Source organism: Equus caballus, chromosome 17 (genome assembly GCF_041296265.1).
Source record: "Equus caballus isolate H_3958 breed thoroughbred chromosome 17, TB-T2T, whole genome shotgun sequence".
Taxonomy (NCBI): Eukaryota; Metazoa; Chordata; class Mammalia; order Perissodactyla; family Equidae; genus Equus; species Equus caballus.
In genome coordinates, this window is record NC_091700.1 from 83202896 (window position 1) to 83224049 (window position 21154).

The 21154-nt window shown below is 35.5% G+C and overlaps 1 protein-coding gene across 2 annotated transcripts in view; it reads left to right on the forward strand.

Annotated features, from left to right (window-relative positions):
- Positions 1–21154, forward strand: part of GPC5 (glypican 5) — a 1274841-nt gene that overhangs the window by 906695 nt on the left and 346992 nt on the right. The window contains exon 8 of one of the 2 annotated variants that reach the window (XM_070240389.1): positions 9726–9875. The exons of the other annotated variant lie outside the window; for it this stretch is intronic. Coding sequence (XP_070096490.1) covers positions 9726–9751 — 26 coding nt within the window. The 3' untranslated portion in view covers positions 9752–9875. Of the gene's footprint in view, positions 1–9725; positions 9876–21154 lie in introns of those variants that run through there. 2 annotated transcript variants of the gene reach the window in all.

Here is a 21154-nt window from a genome sequence, read left to right on the forward strand (position 1 = left end):
ATGAAAAAGAGCAAAGATTAAAATGTCATTATTTTGGTCAGCCAACTATATTTATGACTATATGTGTGGGAATGTATGCTCATGAACACAGGAAAATCAGGGAAGACCATGCGTATTTGGTTAAAATAATAACTAAACACAAAATTTAGAAATAGATCGAACTTGGCAGAATACATTCAAGGCATTTAAGACATTTAATTCAGTAAGAAATAACTTGGGATTTGTATTTGGTGTCTTTATAATATAGCTCTTCATTTGCTGAAAGTACATGAAGGAACCGTCAACGGTCCCGAATTTAAGAAATCCATTTAACTAAGTATTTATATTTTTTAATGAATTTTTTACCTTATAAAGGTAGGAGCAACCAATTGATTAAATTGATTGTAGTGAATATTCTGTCATTATTTTGATATTATAGTGATTCTTTCTGGCCTTGGGATACCATCTGTCAAGTAAGATTCTAATCACTATATCATCCCTGAATGTTGATGGAAAAGTGGCTCCAATTTTAGTTTTGTTTTAAGGACTTATTTTGATGGTGATACCAGTTGAAATATGTATTCCCTGTGCTGCTTAAACTCCTGGGGCTATTTGGAAAAGTCTATCTCATATTTTACACAATCCAGTATATGAGTGTATTTTTCGTGTGTGTAAATAAATATGTATCTTTGCAGCTGTAACAGGATTGGTCATTCATATTGTATTTCTGGGAAGAAAAATCCCTTTCTTTCATTGTAGCTGACTCAGCAGTTTTGTATGTACAAGCATCATTCTTGAAACCCGGGAAGGCTAATTTGTTAGCTTGCAATAGATGAAGTCTCAGGCTCTTTGCAGGTCTTTTTTTATTTTATTTTATTTTATTTTATTTTTATTTTGAGGCAGATTAGCCCTGAGCTAACATCCACCATCAAACCTCCTCTTTTCGATGAGGAAAATTGGCCCTGAGCTAACACCCACTTTATATGTGGGACGCCTGCCACAGCATGACTTGATAAGCGGTGCATAGGTCCACGCCTGGGACGGATCTGGCAGACCCCGGGCCGCTGAAGCAGAATGCGTGAACTTAACCACTGCACCACCAGGCCAGCCTCTCTTTACAGTTCTTGATGCGTCTTTTCCAATTTCATCTCTTGCTGCTCCCTTCATTACAGTCTACATGACCCTTAAGGTGCATTACTCACCCTTCCTAAATATAATTTGCAATTCTATATCTTAATTTATAGATTACTTTTCCATAAGTTTCCACTTGGGAAAATTCTACTCACATTCTTTTTGAAATGTTTTTCTGCTCAAACCACTCATCACAAAGAACTTTTGACCTATTAGTATTTAGTTTATATCATTAGGTTGATGTAATATCTGCTACTTTATTTTGCATTAAGATCAGTTTTGTATGAGATTATTCAACATATAATTTTCACTGTGATTAATTTATCCTTTTATTCCAAGTGCCCAGCACTATGCCTGACCCAAAGTTTTGAATAAAAATCTAAATGAATCAACACAATGGTTCAAAGGTTCATCTGGGTTTTCTTTTAAAAGATTCTCTAAATAACCTTAATTATTTAAAGGGAAAATATGAACAAAGACGGGATAGGATTCTGTAGCTTTCGTTTCCTTCTTATGGTAGGGAATGTTTTCTTAAGAGACTAAGACTGAAAGAGAAAAAAATACCGGCAACCAAACCACAATCCCAGAAAAGCAGGTGGTTTGAAGATTTGGTTTGAATAAGCAGACATCCTATGTTGCTCTGACATAGATTAAGAGTTGCCTCTGGAAAAAATGGCAAGTCAAAACAAAAACACTAAGACAGTCACCCAGGGATGTATGTGGGAGACAAAGACGTCAATAGAACCAACCCTTTTCAAACAATGACAAGCATTGAGCGCTAGATCTTTCATTGAATTACTAATAATACTGCTGATATCGAGTCTTTATTTAGATCTTTGATGGGTGCATTATATATTCTCTTATAATAGACTTGTTAAATGTAGGTTAATACTGAGAATCTCTTGGCCTAGAGATGCTCTTTAAATTACCCAGGCAACATCAAACCAATCAACCTAAAAAAATGAATCCATTATTAACTTTAAAATAATATATGTTTAACACCTTTGAAAGAAAAAAATTGTACATCAAAGAACAAAAGAGTTGAGTTTTTATTGTATTCCTAAAGTTGTATTAAATTCAATCCTTCTGTAAACATTTATTGAGCTCCAACTATGTTTCAGGATGTCTGCTGTATTAGTTTTCTATTGCTGCTGTAACTGATTAGCACAAACTTAATGGCATAAAACAACACGCATTTATTATCTCATAGTTCTTTAGGTTGGAAGTCCAAGTGGACTCAACTGGGTTGTCTGCTCAGGGTCTCACAGGCTGAAATCAAGGTATCAGTCAGATGGCGCTCTTATTCATAGGTTATTGGGAGAAATCCACTTCTCAACTTCCTTCAGGTTGTGGGCAGAATTGCCTGGAATCCATTTCATGCTTTCAAGCTCTCTGACTTTCTCTCTCTTTCCCACTACAATCCAGAGAAAACTCTCTGCTTTTAAAGGGCTTGTGGGATTACAGTGAACCCATATAGATAATCCCCCTTGGGATTAACCTAAAGTCAACTGATTATTAACCTTAATTACATATGTGAAAATTCATTCTATCACATAATGTAACATAATCATGGGAATGATATCATATATTTGTAGATTCCACCCACTCTCAAGGGGTGGAGATTATACAAAGGCATGGGGTCATTGGGGGTCATTCTTAGAATTCTGCCTACCACAGGTACTAAGTGCTGGGAATAAAATAATGACCAAAACAGACTCAGTCCCCACTTTTACAAATCTTAAACTTCAATAAAGGGGATATAAAATAAAGTATGAGCTGTATAAGGAAGCTTAATGTACATATCAGCATGTAACTGCAACAACCAAACCAGTCATGTAAGCTATGTCCTGGAGGAAATATTAAAATTTATCCAGTAAATGAAGACCATTGTAGGGTGAGAGAGTGGAATAGTGTTCAAAGGAAACAATATCACGTGGCGTGTCTTGAAAGAAGTTGAACTTAAGCATGGATGACATTAGTTTTCAATGTTCACAGAGGAGAGAGTGGTCAAGGGATGGCTAGCACTGAGAGAGAGGAGAGAAAAGGGAAAATATTTAAGTCTTTTAATCAGTGGTGCTACCTGATCAAATGTTGTGTTTTAGAAAGGTCCTCCTGGCTGAAGTATCCAAAACAGCTCTATGAGGTATAACATTTGATACAGTGAGACCAGTTATAGGACCATGAGATATATTCTGGATGGGAGATAATGGTTACTGGGACCATGTTAGTGACATCAAAGTATGTCTGTAGATGGATATATTGAGGGAATTTGGGAAGTGGATCCAAAAAGAATTGGTAGTTAAATAGATATAGGTGTGAGAGGGAGAGGAAGTCAAGAATGATGCTCAGGTTTCTGGCTTGACCCACTAGGAAGATGATGGACGGCTTTCTGTAATAAGAAACCTTGGAGCAAAAGCAAGCATAGGGAAAGGATAAGTATCTCAATATTGAACATGAACAGTTTGAAGTTCTTTTATGATAGCCAAATCTAGATGTCTATTGTACAGTTGGGTATACTCCTCTAGAGCTCAAATGAAAGATCTAGCTGGAGATAAACACCTGACAAATTTGGGTACCTACAGTTAATTACAGTCACCAGAGTGAAAGCTCTCCTCTAGGGAGGGTGTGTAGCAAGAGAAGAGAAGAGAATCTATGACATAATCCCCAGATCCACTAATGCTTAGGAAATGGCTCAAAGAAGAGAACACCTAAAGGATACTAGATAAAGAAGAATCAGGACACTTGCTGTTAATCAAGGCAAAGAAATAGAATTTCAAAAATGTCCAAATTTTGAAAGAGTAGCCAGTGTTTTCAAATCCTATAGGAAAACCCTAAAAAAAAAAAGAAGATTAATAAGTGGAAAGAATTTAATGACAAGGGACTCATTGGTGACTTTGACAAAGTAAGATTCAGTGGTAAAGTGTGGGTACAATCTAAACTGAAGTGGATTTGGGAATAAATGAAACCTAAGGAATTTCTTTTTCAGTAATATTTATTTCATAATTAATATTCTCTTGGAGAGCAGGTTTCCAGTTAAGAGGAAGAGTTGAAAGAATGTTCAGAGAAAAGTTTGACACTGTAGAGGAATTTGTTTACCATGAGCCATGGGTACCAGAGAGCACAATGGAGTGCTTTCGGAGGAGAGGAGGAGTGGAGGGATAGCGCATTGTTGGATCGGGTAAATAAGTATTTTTACAAAAGAGAATGTGGAAGAAGATAGAAAACTGGGTTTAAATCTGGGGGACCCCCATAAGGGATGCAATGTATTGAGTTTAGTTGACAGCAAAATGACAAGACATAGAAAAAGAAAATGAATCAAAAAAGGGGAATAGAATAAATAGCCCACTGTGATAGTCTTCTGCTAGGAGTAAGTAGTCAGTACTCTCAGGATTCAGCTATGAACTGGAGGGAGTTCAAGCTTCTGGAAGAAGGAGAGTGCTTATCCCCCTAGAAGGGAGAGGAGCTTCATAGTGTCTTAAATGAGAAAGCTCCTGAAAGAGGCTTATTTCTTAAAGGAGCTGGCACACAGGAATTGATTGAATCGGAAACCCTGTATAACAAAGAATGATTGTGAACAGATGTGGAGCCAGTGGTAGATGGAAAAAGGAAGAGGTCAGGAGAAACGTTAAGGCAAGTGGGCTAGAGATGGTCAGGACCACACACTTAGTAGCTATGTGAAGTATTTGAATTAATACACATTATATAAAAGGCAAAAAACAATAGTCTTTGGCACACAAAATAAACACAACATTTGGTTGGTAGGAGTGTATAGAGTGAAGTGCAGTATTCTCAAGATAAATAAAGAAAATTAAAAATACCAGTCTCGAATGGTTGCTAAAGGCAATGATGGAATCAAAATGAATATATTTGTATAGGCTTGATGCATACAAAGCACTAGCTATCTACTGAAAGATCAACAATAATCCTTCTTAAAACTCCAAATTTATAAAATAATGTCCAACTCTCCTCTATTGGGTAACCTCACTCTTTCTTGCTATGTGGCAGATTCAGGTAGACATCTTGGGGTTTAAGAAATAGCAAACTTGAGATGAATATAAAAATACAATGTAGTCTCTCTATACAGGGCACTGTAAGAAAAATTTTGCAATAATTTATACCAAGGAAGTCTGTATCTGAGAGCTAGCTGTGTATCTGTCACAGGATCCGTAATGTTTAGAAGATCACTAGGATGTTAAACAAAATACAAATTAATTGCCTTTAGGTGTCAAAATTTTCCATGCCGCTGTCAAAAATGTTTTTATTCAGTAGTAAAACCTGAATATAGGGTTCTTCGAAATGATAGACAAGGATGGTCATAAGAAAAGAAGTGATATTAAAATCTTCCAGAAGTCTTTTAGGGAAAAGATAGCAGTGAATCATTGTCACAAAATTTCTGTCTTCAACCATTGGCTGGAGAATGGAGATGACATATGGGAAAAGGAACAGAGAGAATGAGCAAGTTTGGGGTGAGGTGAAAGAAGAGCAGGAATATAAATTACATATTTATATAAATATAAATTATAGGTAAGAAGCAAAATTACCTAATTGAAGCATCAAAGTTCGAATACGTTAGAAAAGAATGGAAATCTCGGAACACCCAGCATTAAAGTTCCAAGCACAGTAGCAGATTTAGCAAGAGAGGCAGAGACTGAGGATGGTGAGCATAATTTGATTTAAGGGGAAAGAATCAGTAGAAAGAGAGACTAAAGACTCAAGAGAGACAAATGACTGATAAAGCAAAGTGCAAGAGGATTTGGGAATGGCCAGGGTTGAAACTATCATGGACAGGTTGGCATTGAGCACAACTTACCCTTAGAGACTGGAGGAAAATCTGCACCAAAATATCCACAAATGGCAACATGTGGGTGGCAAAGATAGGAAGTGTTGGTGGATTTCTTGCCCAGTGGCCTCAAATTTCTAAAATAATGAGTAAAGATGATCATCTCTTGGTGAGGGAGGGAGGGAGGGATGAGGAGAAAGGTAGCAGATCGGAACAATCTCTGAAGACTGTGGAAAGCTGATCAGTTGCAAAGGAAAGTACTGCTGATCAAGGTTGAGGGCCCAACTGAGATTAGAAACCATATATCTATGGATTCATATTGTTTTCCATTGATACTCAGCTACTGGATATAGGAGCATACATGTGGCTTTTTGCTGGGGTGGGAGTAAAATAAATAGAGAAGAAGACTTGAAGGTACTGATGGAGTTCAGCTGATTTACCCTGTGGTTCAAACTTGGTAAGAAAGGAAATGAGGTCCAAGGGTGTGACAAATTGTGAAAATTAGAAGGATGCTGAGATTGGAATTACACATTTTCAATTCTATGTACAGGTTTAGGAGGAATGAATGTATACTAGGTATTGTCTGGAAGAGGGGTATAAGTTATTTAGATATGTAGATGTTTGAGATGACACAGTTCTTGTATTCAAACTTAAGCTGCAGAAATCAATAGAGTCTGTTGGATGTGAGAAACAAGGGAAAGGAGAAAATTATTCAAAAATATTTACTGAGCAACCTTTTTGTGTCAGCATTGTTCCAGCTGCTGAATGTACAGAAATGAATAAGACTCAATACTCGCTCTCCGTTATATCAGTCTACTGGAATGATTGATGTTTCCAGCTTAGGAAACAATATGGATAAGAAAGTGGCAGTTTTAAAAGGCAGTACCCCAAATTATAATTAGTACTCATTTAATATGAGTAGCTGATATAACAAACCAAGCGGCAATATAAACCAGACAAGCCAGAAAGATGAACCTTTAATTGTGAAGAGAAGTCAGTGTTGAATAAAAGACTTAGGGTAATATATAGGATGGCCCCTAGAGAGCATGTAGAGGGAGAGGAGAGGAGAGTGGATTCCTGAACTCTAAGAAACTCCTAGATTGAGGGATAGGTGGAGGAGGAAAGGAGCCACTGAAAGAGAGTAGAGTCGAGACCAGGCAGTTTGCTTCTGAAAAAAGTGGAGAGGAGCGTCCAGAAGAAAAATGGTCAATATGATCCAATAAGTCAGAGATCCAGACAAGAAAGACTGAATTGTATGAATAGATTTAGCAAATAGAAAAGCATCAATGATCTTAGCATTTATCATTTCAGGAGGCTGGAGTGGCATACATTCCTACGGGTGGAGGAATACATGAAAGACTTTTGAAATTATGTACTATCATTGATGACCAGTGACTCTCAGGGCTGTGTAATGATTATAAAATATAGGCTGTATCATTGGCCTTTTAAGTGAAAAGGAAGATACATACATTTACTAAGAAACTTACAATAAGAAATATAGGGTATACGTAAGATGTAAAAAATTTAACCTAAAACTAAACAGAGAAGAAACTAGAATGCAATAAGAATAGAAGGTTTTTTTGGGGGGGAGCGATGTATTTTTTGTGGGAATAAGGATAGCTAAAAACAAAAAAGTTGGTTTCATCATATGGGAATGAAAAAACCCTAAACAGTAAGGGTAAATCCAATTTTTGACAAGTCTCAAATGACATGCGTCCTGCAAAGAGTGAATTTATATACTTTTGAAAGTAAAGCAAAAGAAATTTTGATATGGTTAAGTAATTTCGCATATTACTGCCTTAGATGTTTAAAATGGTATAAAAAGTAAAGATCTTTTAAATTTAACAAAGGATTTCTGATTTCTAGGAAAAAAAGACCACTTTCCAGGGCTTGGGGAAGTGAATATATGTTTAAGAGTGCCATTGCATTTTCAACATAATTAGTCATCTAACTATGTATCCAAATGAAGCTAATGGATTTCCATGTACAATTAACTATGATTTATCTTAGAGTATTACAGTTTGAATTATTTTCTATCAATTTACTCATAATTATTCTTTTTTTTATTAATTTTCTAATTATTTGTGGACAAATTTCATTTTGAGTAAATTAAAATCTATTTCCATGATGCAGCTTCTATTGAACCGCAATTAAGAGAGGTAGTTGCAAAAAATGCAGCTTTACTTATTTTTTTCCAAAAGGAAACATTATTTGAGAAGTTAGGCAAATAATTTCTTTTAGTCCTATTTTAAAGAAATTAAAAATGAATGAGACCTTTAAAAATATTTTAAGATTTTAAAAAGTCAATATGTCTTAGTTTATTCTGTACCAGCTTCATTTTTTATTGATTTGCTTTTATTTATTTTGCTATTTAAAGAGAAGAGCATATATATATATATATATATATATATGTATTTTCTCTGAGTATTTTTGGAAGGATATGTGGAAGTTAGAGTGTTAACAAATTTATGATTCACTTCAGGATTATTCCCCAAATAGAATGTCCTTATAAAGTATACAACAATAAATCCAACTTGGTTTAAAAGTTAGCCCGCTATATGTCGTTTTAAAAATTGGTTAGGTATCAGATACATAATGTCAAAAAAAAAAGCCATCTGAACTAATATAGGATAACTAAATGGTGTCCAAATAATTTCAAACCCTTAAAATGTTTTGGAAATGCTTAGTAAATACTTTAGTTACATATATAATACAATATATATTTTAAAACTTATTAGATGCTTTTCAGAAAAACACATTAGAGTGATCTTGATGGGCATAGAGTTGGACTCAGCATAATTGGTAAAACGAGCTCAAGGAAGATTATCATTAGATTTTGTTAATGTTACTACTTTACTGTGGCATAAGAATTGCTCATTCAAAATGCCTTTAGAAATTCTTTTTAAAATTGATAATTCAGCTTAGGGGATGAATCCATAGTAAAACTTCATTCATCCCAGCTATAGAATTTTGGCAGATTGCTACTTAATGGTATGAAACAGAGACATTCTTAAGTGATAGAATGGGACTATACCAAACTAAAAACTGTCTGCACAGCAAAGGAAACCATCAACAAAACGAAAAGACAACCTAACAATTGGGAGAAGACATTTGCAAACCATATATCAGATAAGGGGTTGATATCCAAAATATACAAAGAGCTCATACATCGCAACAACAAAAAAAAACAACAACCCAATTAAACACTGGGCAAAAGATCTGAAAATACATTTTTCCAAAGAAGATATACGGATGGCTAACAGGTACATGAAAATATGTTCAACATGCAATGCAAATCAAAACTACAGTGAGATTATCACCTCACTCCAGTCAGAACGGCTATAATTAAGACAGGAAACATCAGGTGTTGGAGAGGATGTGGGGAGAAGGGAACCCTAGTATACTACTGGTGGGAGAGTAAACTGGTACAGCCACTATGGAAAACAGTGTGGAGTTTCCTCAGAAAACTAAGAATTGATCTACCGGAGCAGCAGTGGCACAGTGGTTAAGTGCGCACGTTCTGCTTCTCAGTGGCCTGGGGTTCACTGGTTGGGATCCCAGGTGCGGACATGGCACCACTTGGCAAAAGCCATGCTGAGGTAGGCATCCCACATATAAAGTAGAGGAAGATGGGCATGAATGTTAGTTCAGGGCCAGTCTTCCTCAGCAAAAAGAGGAGGATTGGCAGCAGTTAGCTCAGGGCTGATCTTCCTAAAAAAAAATAAAAATAGAAAACATCTACCATATGATCCAGGTATTCCACAGCTGGGTATTTATCCAAAGACCTTGAAAACACAAATGCATAACGATACATGCACCCCTATGTTCATTGCAGCATTATTCACAATGGCAAAGACTTGAAAGCAACCTAGGTGCCCATCAAGGGATGAATGGATAAAGAAGATGTGGTGTCTATACACAATGGAATACTACTCAGCCATAACAAAGGATGAAATCCAGCCATTTGTGACAACATGGATGGACCTTGAAGGTATTATGCGAAGTGAAGTAAGTCAGAGGGAGAAAGTCAAATACCATATGATCTCACTCATAAGTAGAAGATAAAAACAATGACAAACAAACACATAGCAACAGAGATTGGATTGGTGGTTACCAGAGGGGAAGGGGGAAGGGGGGAGGGCAAAAGGGGAGATTAGGCTCACATGTGAGGGGATGGACTATAATTAGTTTTTGGGTGGTGAACATGATGTAATCTAACAGAATTCAAAATATATCATGATGTACATCTGAAAGTTATATAATGTTGTAATCCAATGTTACTGCTATAGAAACAAAAATAAAAATTAAAAAAAAATTACTTTACCATTAGATTTTGTTGATTTTATTATTTCACTTTGGTATAAGAATTGTTATTCAAAATGCCTTTAGAAATCCTTTTTAGAATTGATAATTAGCCTATGGAATGAATCCATATTAAAACTTCATTCATCCTGGCCATAGAATTCTGGCAGATTGCTACTTAACGGTATGAAGGAGAGACACATTCTTGAGTGATGGTACCAATACAAATATACCCCCAATAAAGCTAATGCTATTAGATTCTAAAAATGTGCCTACTGGGAGGGCCATAACCTGTAAAAATCAAGAGTTGCAAAGTCAGGTCATGTGTTGTGTAAGTGCCTTCATCCATATATTCTCAGGCAGTTCTGCTAATTTTCAGGTAAAGTGTTGGCTCTGGACTCTTTTTACAGTCAATTTTATGGAAGTTCAGTTTTTCTACTAACAAACCTTCCCAAGGCTCTTATCAATCCAAAAATGTGATGTTCAAGCCTTCTGAGTTAAAATGAAAAAGCCAGGCATATCTCAAAACAAAAGGTGAAACAAAAGTAACAATAGTGGTTATCATTTAAAAAGCATATGCAGTCCAAACCGCTTATTATGGAGCTACTGGGCTAATGGGCACTCCTGGGTTCCTTGTTCCTTTAGCCTTTGGCCACTGCACTTTCTCTTCCTTGTTTCCAGATACAGTCCTCTCGTGTTATCGAGCCTTGTAGGTCATTAAACCCACTCTCAACTCCTAGTGAGTCTCACAACAAAATATAAACTATAAAAGGCCCACATTATCTGTACTTTGTTGAAATATGAATATAAGTATTAATGTATGTTAAATAGGAGTATATGGCATTATTCCTAGTGTTTTTATTAGAATGAAGCTTGAAATCTACAGTTTTAGTTTTTATGCTTAGACCATAAGCATTATGTGATGCAGTGAAGAGACTAAAGATAGAACTGAAATGGGATAATTATAAAAGAGTTCTAAAAGAACAATAGAGTGGGGTACAATGTCATCAGTTTATAGTATTTCAGGAATACTGAAAATCAAGAATAGTAATCACCAAACAATGGAATTCTGACTTGAGCATTACACTTTGAGGATAGACTTCATAAGGTCCATTGAATAAAATCAAAATAATTATTTAGTATAATTTTTATGACCACACTGTTAAAACAAGACTACAAAATCATATGTATACTTCAATGTTATTATACATTAATCATAGTCTAATAAATTAAAAATCTGGGCCCCAAAGGCCTTCAACAAAAGAAAATTTTGAGTATAGTTTATTGTTGTTATACATTAATTAGTCTAATAAATTAAGATCAAGAGCAGAAAAATCTGTAGGTCTAACCTTAAGTAAAAGGAAAGTATAGCTGAACAGAACTTGTGAATTATTCAGGGAATTTCAGAAGTAAAACATTTTTTCCCCTACCCTACACTTTCAATGAATCTTGAAAGACTGGGAACCTTGAATAAGAGAAACTGGGAGGGGCTTCTGTATTCACTAGCCCCACCTCAGCGACACAAGCAGAGATGAATATTTCTGTTTATAATTTTACTTAGGCATCCTCATGAAGTAAAGACAAACTTCTGCATGGAAGCAGCAAGCTGGTTGATGTTTACTCCATGAGGTGATAGAGGGAAGAACATGTAAAACTGGCCAGCCAAGTATAAAAGCAAAGCCAATGTGTAGGTCACACAGTGTATTCCAGCTGTGTGGTATCATAAAGCCTTATGTTTAAGAGGTTACTCCCTGACTGAGGTTCCGGAAGAGGCTCTGTATCTTTAGGACCTATCTACAGCAATCAGAAGCCTGCTTCTCTTCTCTTTCTGTCTTTGTTTTTTCACCCTTAATATGGAATAATAAGTTATTGTTGGAAAATAAGATGAGACAAGGAAGGTCAAACTTTTAGCTGGTTCCTGGCACAGAGGAAGTCTTCCGTTAAGTTCATCTATTATCTTTATTATGGAAAATATTGACTCTTAGGTATCTATTCTTTTTTACTCCAAGTTTACAAATGACAACTATAATTAATGGATTATGATTTTAATAGAAATGTGTCCATGTGCTAATATGCCTCATATTAGCATTAATCTCGCTGACTCAAGATGGTATCCGTTCTTTTCCTGGCCCTACCTTTAACAATAAACTGCACCTGTTCCTTCTGTGGCAGGCAGGATTCAGAAAGACTTTCTGCCACTCTGCTCTTGAGTGCCAAAGTGCCAGGGCCAGATGGAGTTCCCTGGGTTCAGCAGTGCATTACGAGGCGGTTAAGTGACATGTTCCCTTGGTGAAATGAGATGAACAATCTGGTCTAGGTCTCCCCAGGACATCTATGTACGTTTCTGACTCTCTCTGGAAACTTAGTCTCTTTCCTCCATGTCATCCCCCTAAAATTTGCATTAAGATAAGATGTATAAAAGATAGTATACTAACTCAACACTTCAACAGAGAAATAATGACTAAAATAATTGTAGTGCCATGCAGGATGGGAATCAGATGGATTAGTATTATTTATATGGCAGTTGAGATTTCTATCATCATAAGGGATACATAACCTAAACTGTATGTTCTATATTTGCCTTAATCAACACTAGTCATTTAAAAATATGTAATTATAGTCAATAATAAAAGTTACTACCTCAAGTCTTATTTTTAACAAGTGTCCGTAGAGACTGACTTGTGTTTTAACTATTTTATGTTCACCATGGAATTACCAACACTTTGTTATTGCTGCAAAATTAGCAAAAGTTCAGGTAAGAGGAAAGGAAGAATATGTCTATCTATCTGTCTATCTATCTATTTATCTATCTATCTATGCATGCATGAACCTCAAATAGATTCAGCTTTTGGAAATTCAAGTTCAGCCTAAGTAGTTGGTTTTATAAGTCAAATGTTTAGTACAAGTATTTCTGATATGTGGTAATAAATGTTTTCAAAACAAACAACAATACACCCTACTCCATAACATTACGCCCATAAAGGAACATTGCTAATGCAATAAATAAAAATTTGGGGGCCCACTCTGCAAAACATATGCAACTTTGTAACCATAGACAAATGAATATGATACGATCCTAATGAAAACAATAACAGATCCAAAAATAGTAGGTAAATATTATTACCTAATTAGTAGGTAAATATTACAGTTACCATAGAATTTACCTTTTAAAAAATTGTAGTGGAAGCAACTTGAAGTAATGAGGTGTGAAGAAAGGTTAACACTTCTGAGTTATAGAAACAAAGGCAAAATGTATACATAAAAGAGGTAGTGAACTTTCACCTATAGCTATGTAGAATAACTATGATTCTTTTTACCAAGCCCTAGTTATCAAAGAAATCTTGTTGGTAAAGTCCCTTTTTAACTAAAATGCATACATCAGCAATAACAACAAAACCAGCTAAAGTTCTTAGGAGTGGAATAAAAATACCTTCCTAAGTAAGACTTACTGGAAATATATCTGAAATTCGGAAAGGAATTGAAATGATAGCTATCATTTGATGTCAAGATATGTACCCAGCTTTGTTCCTTGCATTAACTCACATTTAATATTTAGGGTAAACCTGGGACGATGGTAAAATTATTATTGCCATTTTATAGGTAAAGAAACTGTGGCGCAGAAGTTAAATCCCCAGCTCTACCCATTACATGACAAGGGACACACATAAAGGAAACTGGATTTCAAGGAGGCGAAACTAGCTCCAGAGCTCATGTTCTTCCTCAAACTCTATGCCACACTGCTATCTGAGCCACCTGGAGCTGGGATTACAATACCAGCACCATCCTCTGATGGCATTCCATTCTTGATTAATAAGAATATGATTATTTTTTCATCATTCATCCCTTACTTTCTAGAATAATGTGTGAAGGAAAGCACACCTTCTAAAATGTGAAAGGTCTTGCAAATAGGATACAAATATTCTTGCTATAATTTTACAGTTTAAGTTGCATATAGCATTTAATAGCATGGTCACCATTTTGCAATGTATAACAATATCAAATCACTGTTGTACACTTGAAACTCATATAATATTGTATGTCAGTTATACTTCAATCAAGAAAATTTTAAAAGCAAATTCTGATTTAGCAGGTCATGAATATTATACTTTCTCATAGAAGATCACACACAAATTTTGCTTCCTACTTACATAATCTTGATATTTATGGAGGTTTTGATCCAAATAAGCATGTAGGGGACTGCTAGGTTATGGGGTGTGGATAAACATTAAAAATGGGTTGAACAAAAAAAAAAAAAAGCAAGTAGTGGAAGAGCTAGCTCGTCCAAATCACACGGGTACACAGAATGACAAGAGCTCCGTACTGCCTAGAAATTGAGCAAATAAGTTGAACAGAGAGAAATTGAAATTACACAAACTAAGTTTAAGTTTTTATAATTTCTTGTGAAAACAGAAGTTCTTGACTAAAGACATCAATGTGTTTTGAAGTTCCTAAAATATTCTGACAGAAATTGCAAAAATACAGTGCAAATGAAATCAGACTGTCTTTTCCCCTAATCCCTTTTTAAAAATAATGCATGCATGTCTTTGAGGGAAATTGAACATGGTGTTGTAAAGGATGGCAAGATGCAATTGTAACGCTACGTTTTTGCTTTGTTAGTCCAGGCTGTCGTTTTTATATATAAATGTTAGAAAATATAACACTACATTTCTTTCATTTAAAATTACCTGTTTCTGTGGCAGCAAGGGCAGGGCATATTCTTATTGAGGTCACATAGTCTTCATTAATGAGAGAAATCTCCATTGTCATATAAACAGCATGCAACCTCTCTGATTTGATCCATCTGGCTCCACAGTATTCAACAACATCTTTTTCAGGGTCGAGGTTAGAAGGAACACTAACTACATCCCAGGATACCCAGCTCAAGCCAAGGTTAAGCACATCTCCACGGTTTGACATATCTATCCTTAGTTCAAGCCATATTCCCCAGGTTGAAAACAAAACAAAGATACTTTTGGTAATGTTATCTCTATGCCTATAACAAGTTATTTATCCTGGAAGACATCTTTACTTTTACAGACTTCAAGCATTCTATCGTAAGTATGAATTGGACGTTGCATTCACTTTACTGGTGTTTCTGTTTGTTTTTACTCATAAACAGCGTGACTTGCCTATCTTTGTGTTTGCTTCAGTGTAGTATTTTCTAGAAAGCATTGACCTTGAGGAAACCTCACTATGGATTCATGACTATGATCCTAGATTCAAGGCCCAGAAATAAAGAAACTTCCACTGGACGGTAAAACATAGTGGGAGGAGCTCAGCCTCTGGAATGAGAATGCCACTTCCTGGCTGTGTTACTCAATTTTTTTTTTAAACATCTGGTGCCTATATTCCTCTTTTTTTTTTCTTTTCTCCCCAAAGCTCCAGTATATAGTTGTATATCCTAATTGCAGGTCCTTCTAATTCTTCTGTGTGGGATGCCACCACAGCATGGCTTGCTAAGCAGTGTGTAGGTCTGTGCCCAGGATCTGAACTGGCGAAGTGTCCTAGCAGATTCCACAACAAAGACCACAACCTGGAATTAATTATCATAGTAAATACCCAGAAAGTGTTTGGGGTGTGCGTCCACAATGTGCCAGGAATGGAACTAATGGTAAATGGTGGGCAAGGTGGACATGGTGCCTGCCCTCAAAGATCTTTCAGGCTAGTGATATCTGTCTTGCTGTGGTATAAATTTGCCTGTACTTGGAGTTTTATTATGGAGCCAAAGATGGAGCCTTCATCCTAGCCGATGATGAAGACTTAGCAGTTCAGAAAAAATAAGTAAAAAATATATATATAGGATTTTGGTGCTAAATGTTTTACTGCTTTTCACTCTTTTCAGTGATTTCTTTAGCTTAAGTGTATACATCCGTAAAATAGAAGAAATATTCCATTCTACTTAAAAAGACATTACAAGAAATAGCTGGACAAACGAGCTTAATTTAGCACTAAAACAGGCTCTTGTAATGATAGCTCCACTAAATGCTACTATCGTCAGGGAGAGGAGCTATATCTTCTTCGTCTCAGTATCACTCACTTAATTTGCATATGTTATAGATCTAACACATGTTGAGAAAGAAGTATGAACTCAGAGTAAGGAATGGAGGCATAGTCACCTTTCCCACACGGGAAACAGGCTTCAATGTGAATACCAGGGGTCAGCATTCAGACAGAAAGTGCTGCTAGTAGTGGATACTGAAGACGTAAGGAACTTGGTGACTTCAGTAGTTCCGCTGAAAGTGGCTGTTACGACCAGCATAAGCTCTGACCACTCACGAATGCACTTAGGGTATGCCAGCTTATTTCAGTATTCTGCTCTGAGGGAACAGAATAGAAATATTCAAAGGTAAAAAAAAATCAATTTTCCCTAAAGAAATGCACTATACATATTTCATATATGATCTCTGAAAAAATTTAAGATTTATTAGGAAAAATTCAATACCAGCAAAATAGATAAGTTTCAAGTGCAATAAGTCTGTAGTCTCTAGAAATATGTTTTGCAAACGACTCTTGCGTAAGCAGTACCCATGGAACACGGAAGCATATTGATTTTAGAATAAATATTATATACTACAAATGGATTTTAATAGAGCAAGACATAGAAAAGATACCACAGGGCCTATCAGAGTTACGGAAAACACCAAAGGAAGACTGTGATTCCTCCCCAGCTTCTGAAATAGGAAAAAAACCTATTTTAGTTTTAAAGTATTTTTATTTCTGAATTGTAAATATTTTTGTAAAAATATGTTTTAAACTCCATTTCAGGGCTAGCAGCTATTAATATCTAAGCTATAAATTTTAGCATCTGTGGTTGCAATGTCTCATGACCTATCAAGACAAAAACACCAACAACAAAACAGAAACAGACTCATAGATACAGAGAAGAAATTTGTGGTTGCCGGAGGGCTGAGGGGTAGAGCAAAGAGTGAAATAGGTGCAGAGGATTAAGAGGTTCAAGCTTTCAGTCACACAATAACTAAGCATAGGGATGTAATACACAGCAGAGGGAACATAGGCAACAATATTGTAATAACTTTGTATGGTGACAGATGGCTATTAGTCTTATCAGGGTGATCATTTTGTAATGTAAATAAGTGTTGAATCACTATGTTGTACACCTGACATTAACAATATTGATGTCAACTAACTTCAATTAAAAAAATAAATAAACATAATATTATTACTTCAGCTAAATGGTTATACTCACTACATATTATAGTTTACCAAAAGTGTATTTCTTCTAGAAAGAAGAGTATATTTCTTTTGGGTCCGTTCATTGAAACTCAGACTTCCAATGCTTAAATATTTACCTTCAAAAAATCTTTTCTCAAATAGAGAACACACAGGCATTCAAATACGAATACATTTTGACTTGAAAAAATAACCTCACCATATTTTAATCTCTTTAAATAAGAATGGAATAATCATTGTGCCTTTCGAAATAAGTACGTAACTACTAACTGTATATCATGACATTAAAGTGTTCATGTTAGCCAAAAGTTGATTTTTTCCCAAATATTGACTGCCACTTCACTGTAGATCATTTTCTCTCCACTGTAGAACTCAGTTTCTTAACACTAATGGATGTTGCCTGGAGAGGCCCTTGCTTCTAAAATTCTCTGTGCCTTCAGGATGTTGTATACTACATAATTTTACTTGAATATATAACAAGTGGCTCTAAATAAATATATATATGTATCTATCTATCTATCTATCTCAAACTATACTTGTTATCTTTTCCCCAAAAAATGAACATCCTGTTTCTCCTATCTCATAACAATACTACTCAGGGACCTGCCATTAACTAAGTTTCCTCTTTTCTTCAGCACCCCTACATCCGTCATTCATCCTCCTTAACAACTTTAAAATCCAACACCTGGTTACATAATTTCTGAAGCCTAGGGCAAAATGAAAATGTGGACTCCTTCTTCACAAACACCAAGAATTTCTATACCATGACAGCAGAACATTAAACCAAATGCAAGCACTTCTGAGCATGGGGCCCTGTGGACTGCACACACTGCATACCCACCAGCACTTCCAGCACCTCCATCACCTCTTATTTAATTTTCTGATCATGAGACTATTGTCCTATACTCTTGAAACTGCTCTCTGTATTTCTGTGTTCCCATCCCATCCCCAGAGTCTATCCTCTATGTCACGGTTTTCAACCTCAGCACTACTGCATATTGGACTAGATAATTCTTTGCTGTGGGGGGTTGTCCAGTGCATTTAAAAATGTTGAGCAGCATCTGTGGTCTCTACCCATTAGATACCAGCACCTCCCCTACACAAGTTGTCATCATCAAAAATATCTCCAGGTGTTTATGTATGTCCTCGGAAGGGCAAAATCGTACCCTATTGAGAACCACTGCTCTACATTATTAAAGTGCTCTTTGCAAAGTATGGAGATGGTCTTGCTACCCTCATGCTTCAAAACCTTTGAAGAACTCCTTCAAGGCTATAGGTTGAAGTCCAACTCTTCATCATGATATTCAAGGGTTGTCATAACTTGGCCTTGTGTATCTTTCCAACTCTAACCCAAATTTAGCTCACATATCACCTTTGAACTCTGGACTCCATCCTTGCCAAATCACTTAGTTTTATTCACATGCTTTTTACTATGTTTGTAACTGTGCTTACTCTAATGTCTTTAATTACATGCTCCTGCCATTCATCTCTCCTTTCACCCAAAATTCCTTTTAAGATTAAGTTAGAATATCATCTTATTTTGATGAAATCTTGCCTATCTTTATGCCATCCCACACAGAATTGAGTATTATTTTCTTTCTGCCCTGTATTGTGCCTATAAGTGTGTTGTACCGACATGCGGTTTCTAAATTTAACATGACTAAGAGAGGTTTAACTTTTCAGTCCTTCAAAGCATTTCCACAAATTAAAATAATTAGTCCATCTTCATAAACATTACATTGAGCCCATCCAATTTACTTTGGAGCATATGGTCATATAGAGAAAGTTTCTAAATAGAAAAACTTCTATGTCTGTTGTGTCATTCGCAAATTGTTATTATGCTTGATTTTCTATGTGCCTAATTCAATATACTGGTCTATATATTCTTGAAAGCTAGGGAACATTTGTTGTATGTATTTATCTCTAACACACAGCGTATTACTTAACATATACTAGGGATTTACTTAATCTTTATTAAAAGAAAGACGGGAAGGGAGAAAAGGAGGAAAGAAGAGAAAAAAGGGAGGGATGGAAGGAAGAAGAAAAAGACAGGGAGAAAAAAAATATTGAATGAGAGTCCTGGGGCTCTTGATAAATGGTCTTCAGAGTCATATTTAGACAGTCTTTCCTTGCCTCTCAGCATATTCATATCCAGATTCTTCGACATCATCATTAGTGTCATCACCACCATAAGATTAATAAACACAATGATAAGAACATATACTGAGCGTTTTCTAAGCACTTTATAAGTGTATAAAGTGAGACCCCCTTTAAGTATATATATTCCTTTGAGAGACCCACGTGCTTCGTGGATGCCTACTCTAGGATTGGAATGCTGCTGTTTTTGTTAATCCATCCACCCTAATATTATCACTTAAAGGCTTATAGTTTAGCATTCAGATATGTATATGCATATTTACTAATGTATATTATAAACTTTGTCCAAACAAAAGATAACTGAATTCTACAAAAAATGCTACAGCTTTTCTTTTTAAATTCTCCACATCCTACTGAAAACATAATTTCAAGTTTATATAGGAAAGATTGCAAAAATGAATCACCCACTTGCATAACTCTCCCCATAATTTTGGTAGTGCATAGATACACTTCATAGGATGGTGAACAAGCTCTCAGTAAGCATGGCAGGATTCAGCAACTAGTGTTCAAGACACGTCCTTCATTGAGGGGCTGACAGAAGATTCCAAATCTCTGTTCCTCATGATTACACTTTGATTATGAATTTAAATCACTTGAAGTCCATCTGTTCATCAAAGTATAATTTACTGTCAAATCCAATAAGCGACAGGATATTCCTTTTCTTTACTTCTGACCTTGTTCTTGGCACAGAGGAAGTTGGTTCAAATATGACAAATTTTCCCCTGACAGCTGGACGATTGCTCACTGTGGCCAAATGAGAAATCTGTTGGAGGGAATAGGCAGGCTGGATGCACCAAATATTTTACCATTCTAAAATGGTCTTTTGAATGCATATATTATTTCTCAAATTTTCCTTTGCTTGATTTAATAATTTTCTACCTTTATGCTCTGTTAGTCTTATGAAATCCATACATCTTATCTCCAACTGCTTTTGATATATAACCTGTGTTGCAAGCTTCTTTTATTATTATTTAAAAACTAAAAAATTCCCCTTTTTTTCTTCCTTCTGTCTCTCTAGTTTAAAACATCTTGTGAACTCTAACTTAGCTTTTTTAAAAAACGAAAAACCATAACGCAGAATTAGGAAGGAAATTTATCTGTCCCATTAGATTGTGATTTCCTTGAAGTTGAAGGCCATGTTTTAAACTTCTCTTTACATCTCCACCAAATAGCACAGCAACTGGTAGAATTTCAATAAAAACATCCCTGGGAAGTAATTCGAAGTATTGTTAAGACAAGTGGTATAATATTATCATTCGTTATGAATAAACAGTTTGAATATAAGCAATCTTAATTTGGTTTATCACATAATCTTTGTCTGACATGCCATAATAATAATACAAGTATACATAACATTCTTACCGTTCAATTGTATTTGTACAATACCAATTACTTTTTTGTACTTTGTACATTTTTTTAAACGTACTTTGGACATTTAAAGGACATGACTTGTATCGTATTTTTATTGCAGTGTTCTTAAAAGTCAATATGCATTTGTTAACTTTATGTCTCTTCACTAAAGTCAATGCCTTTTTAAAAGTGAACAAAGTGTGGGATACCCAAGGCATATTTTTATTCTCAGATCAGAAAAAAACATAGAACTCAAAAAGTAAG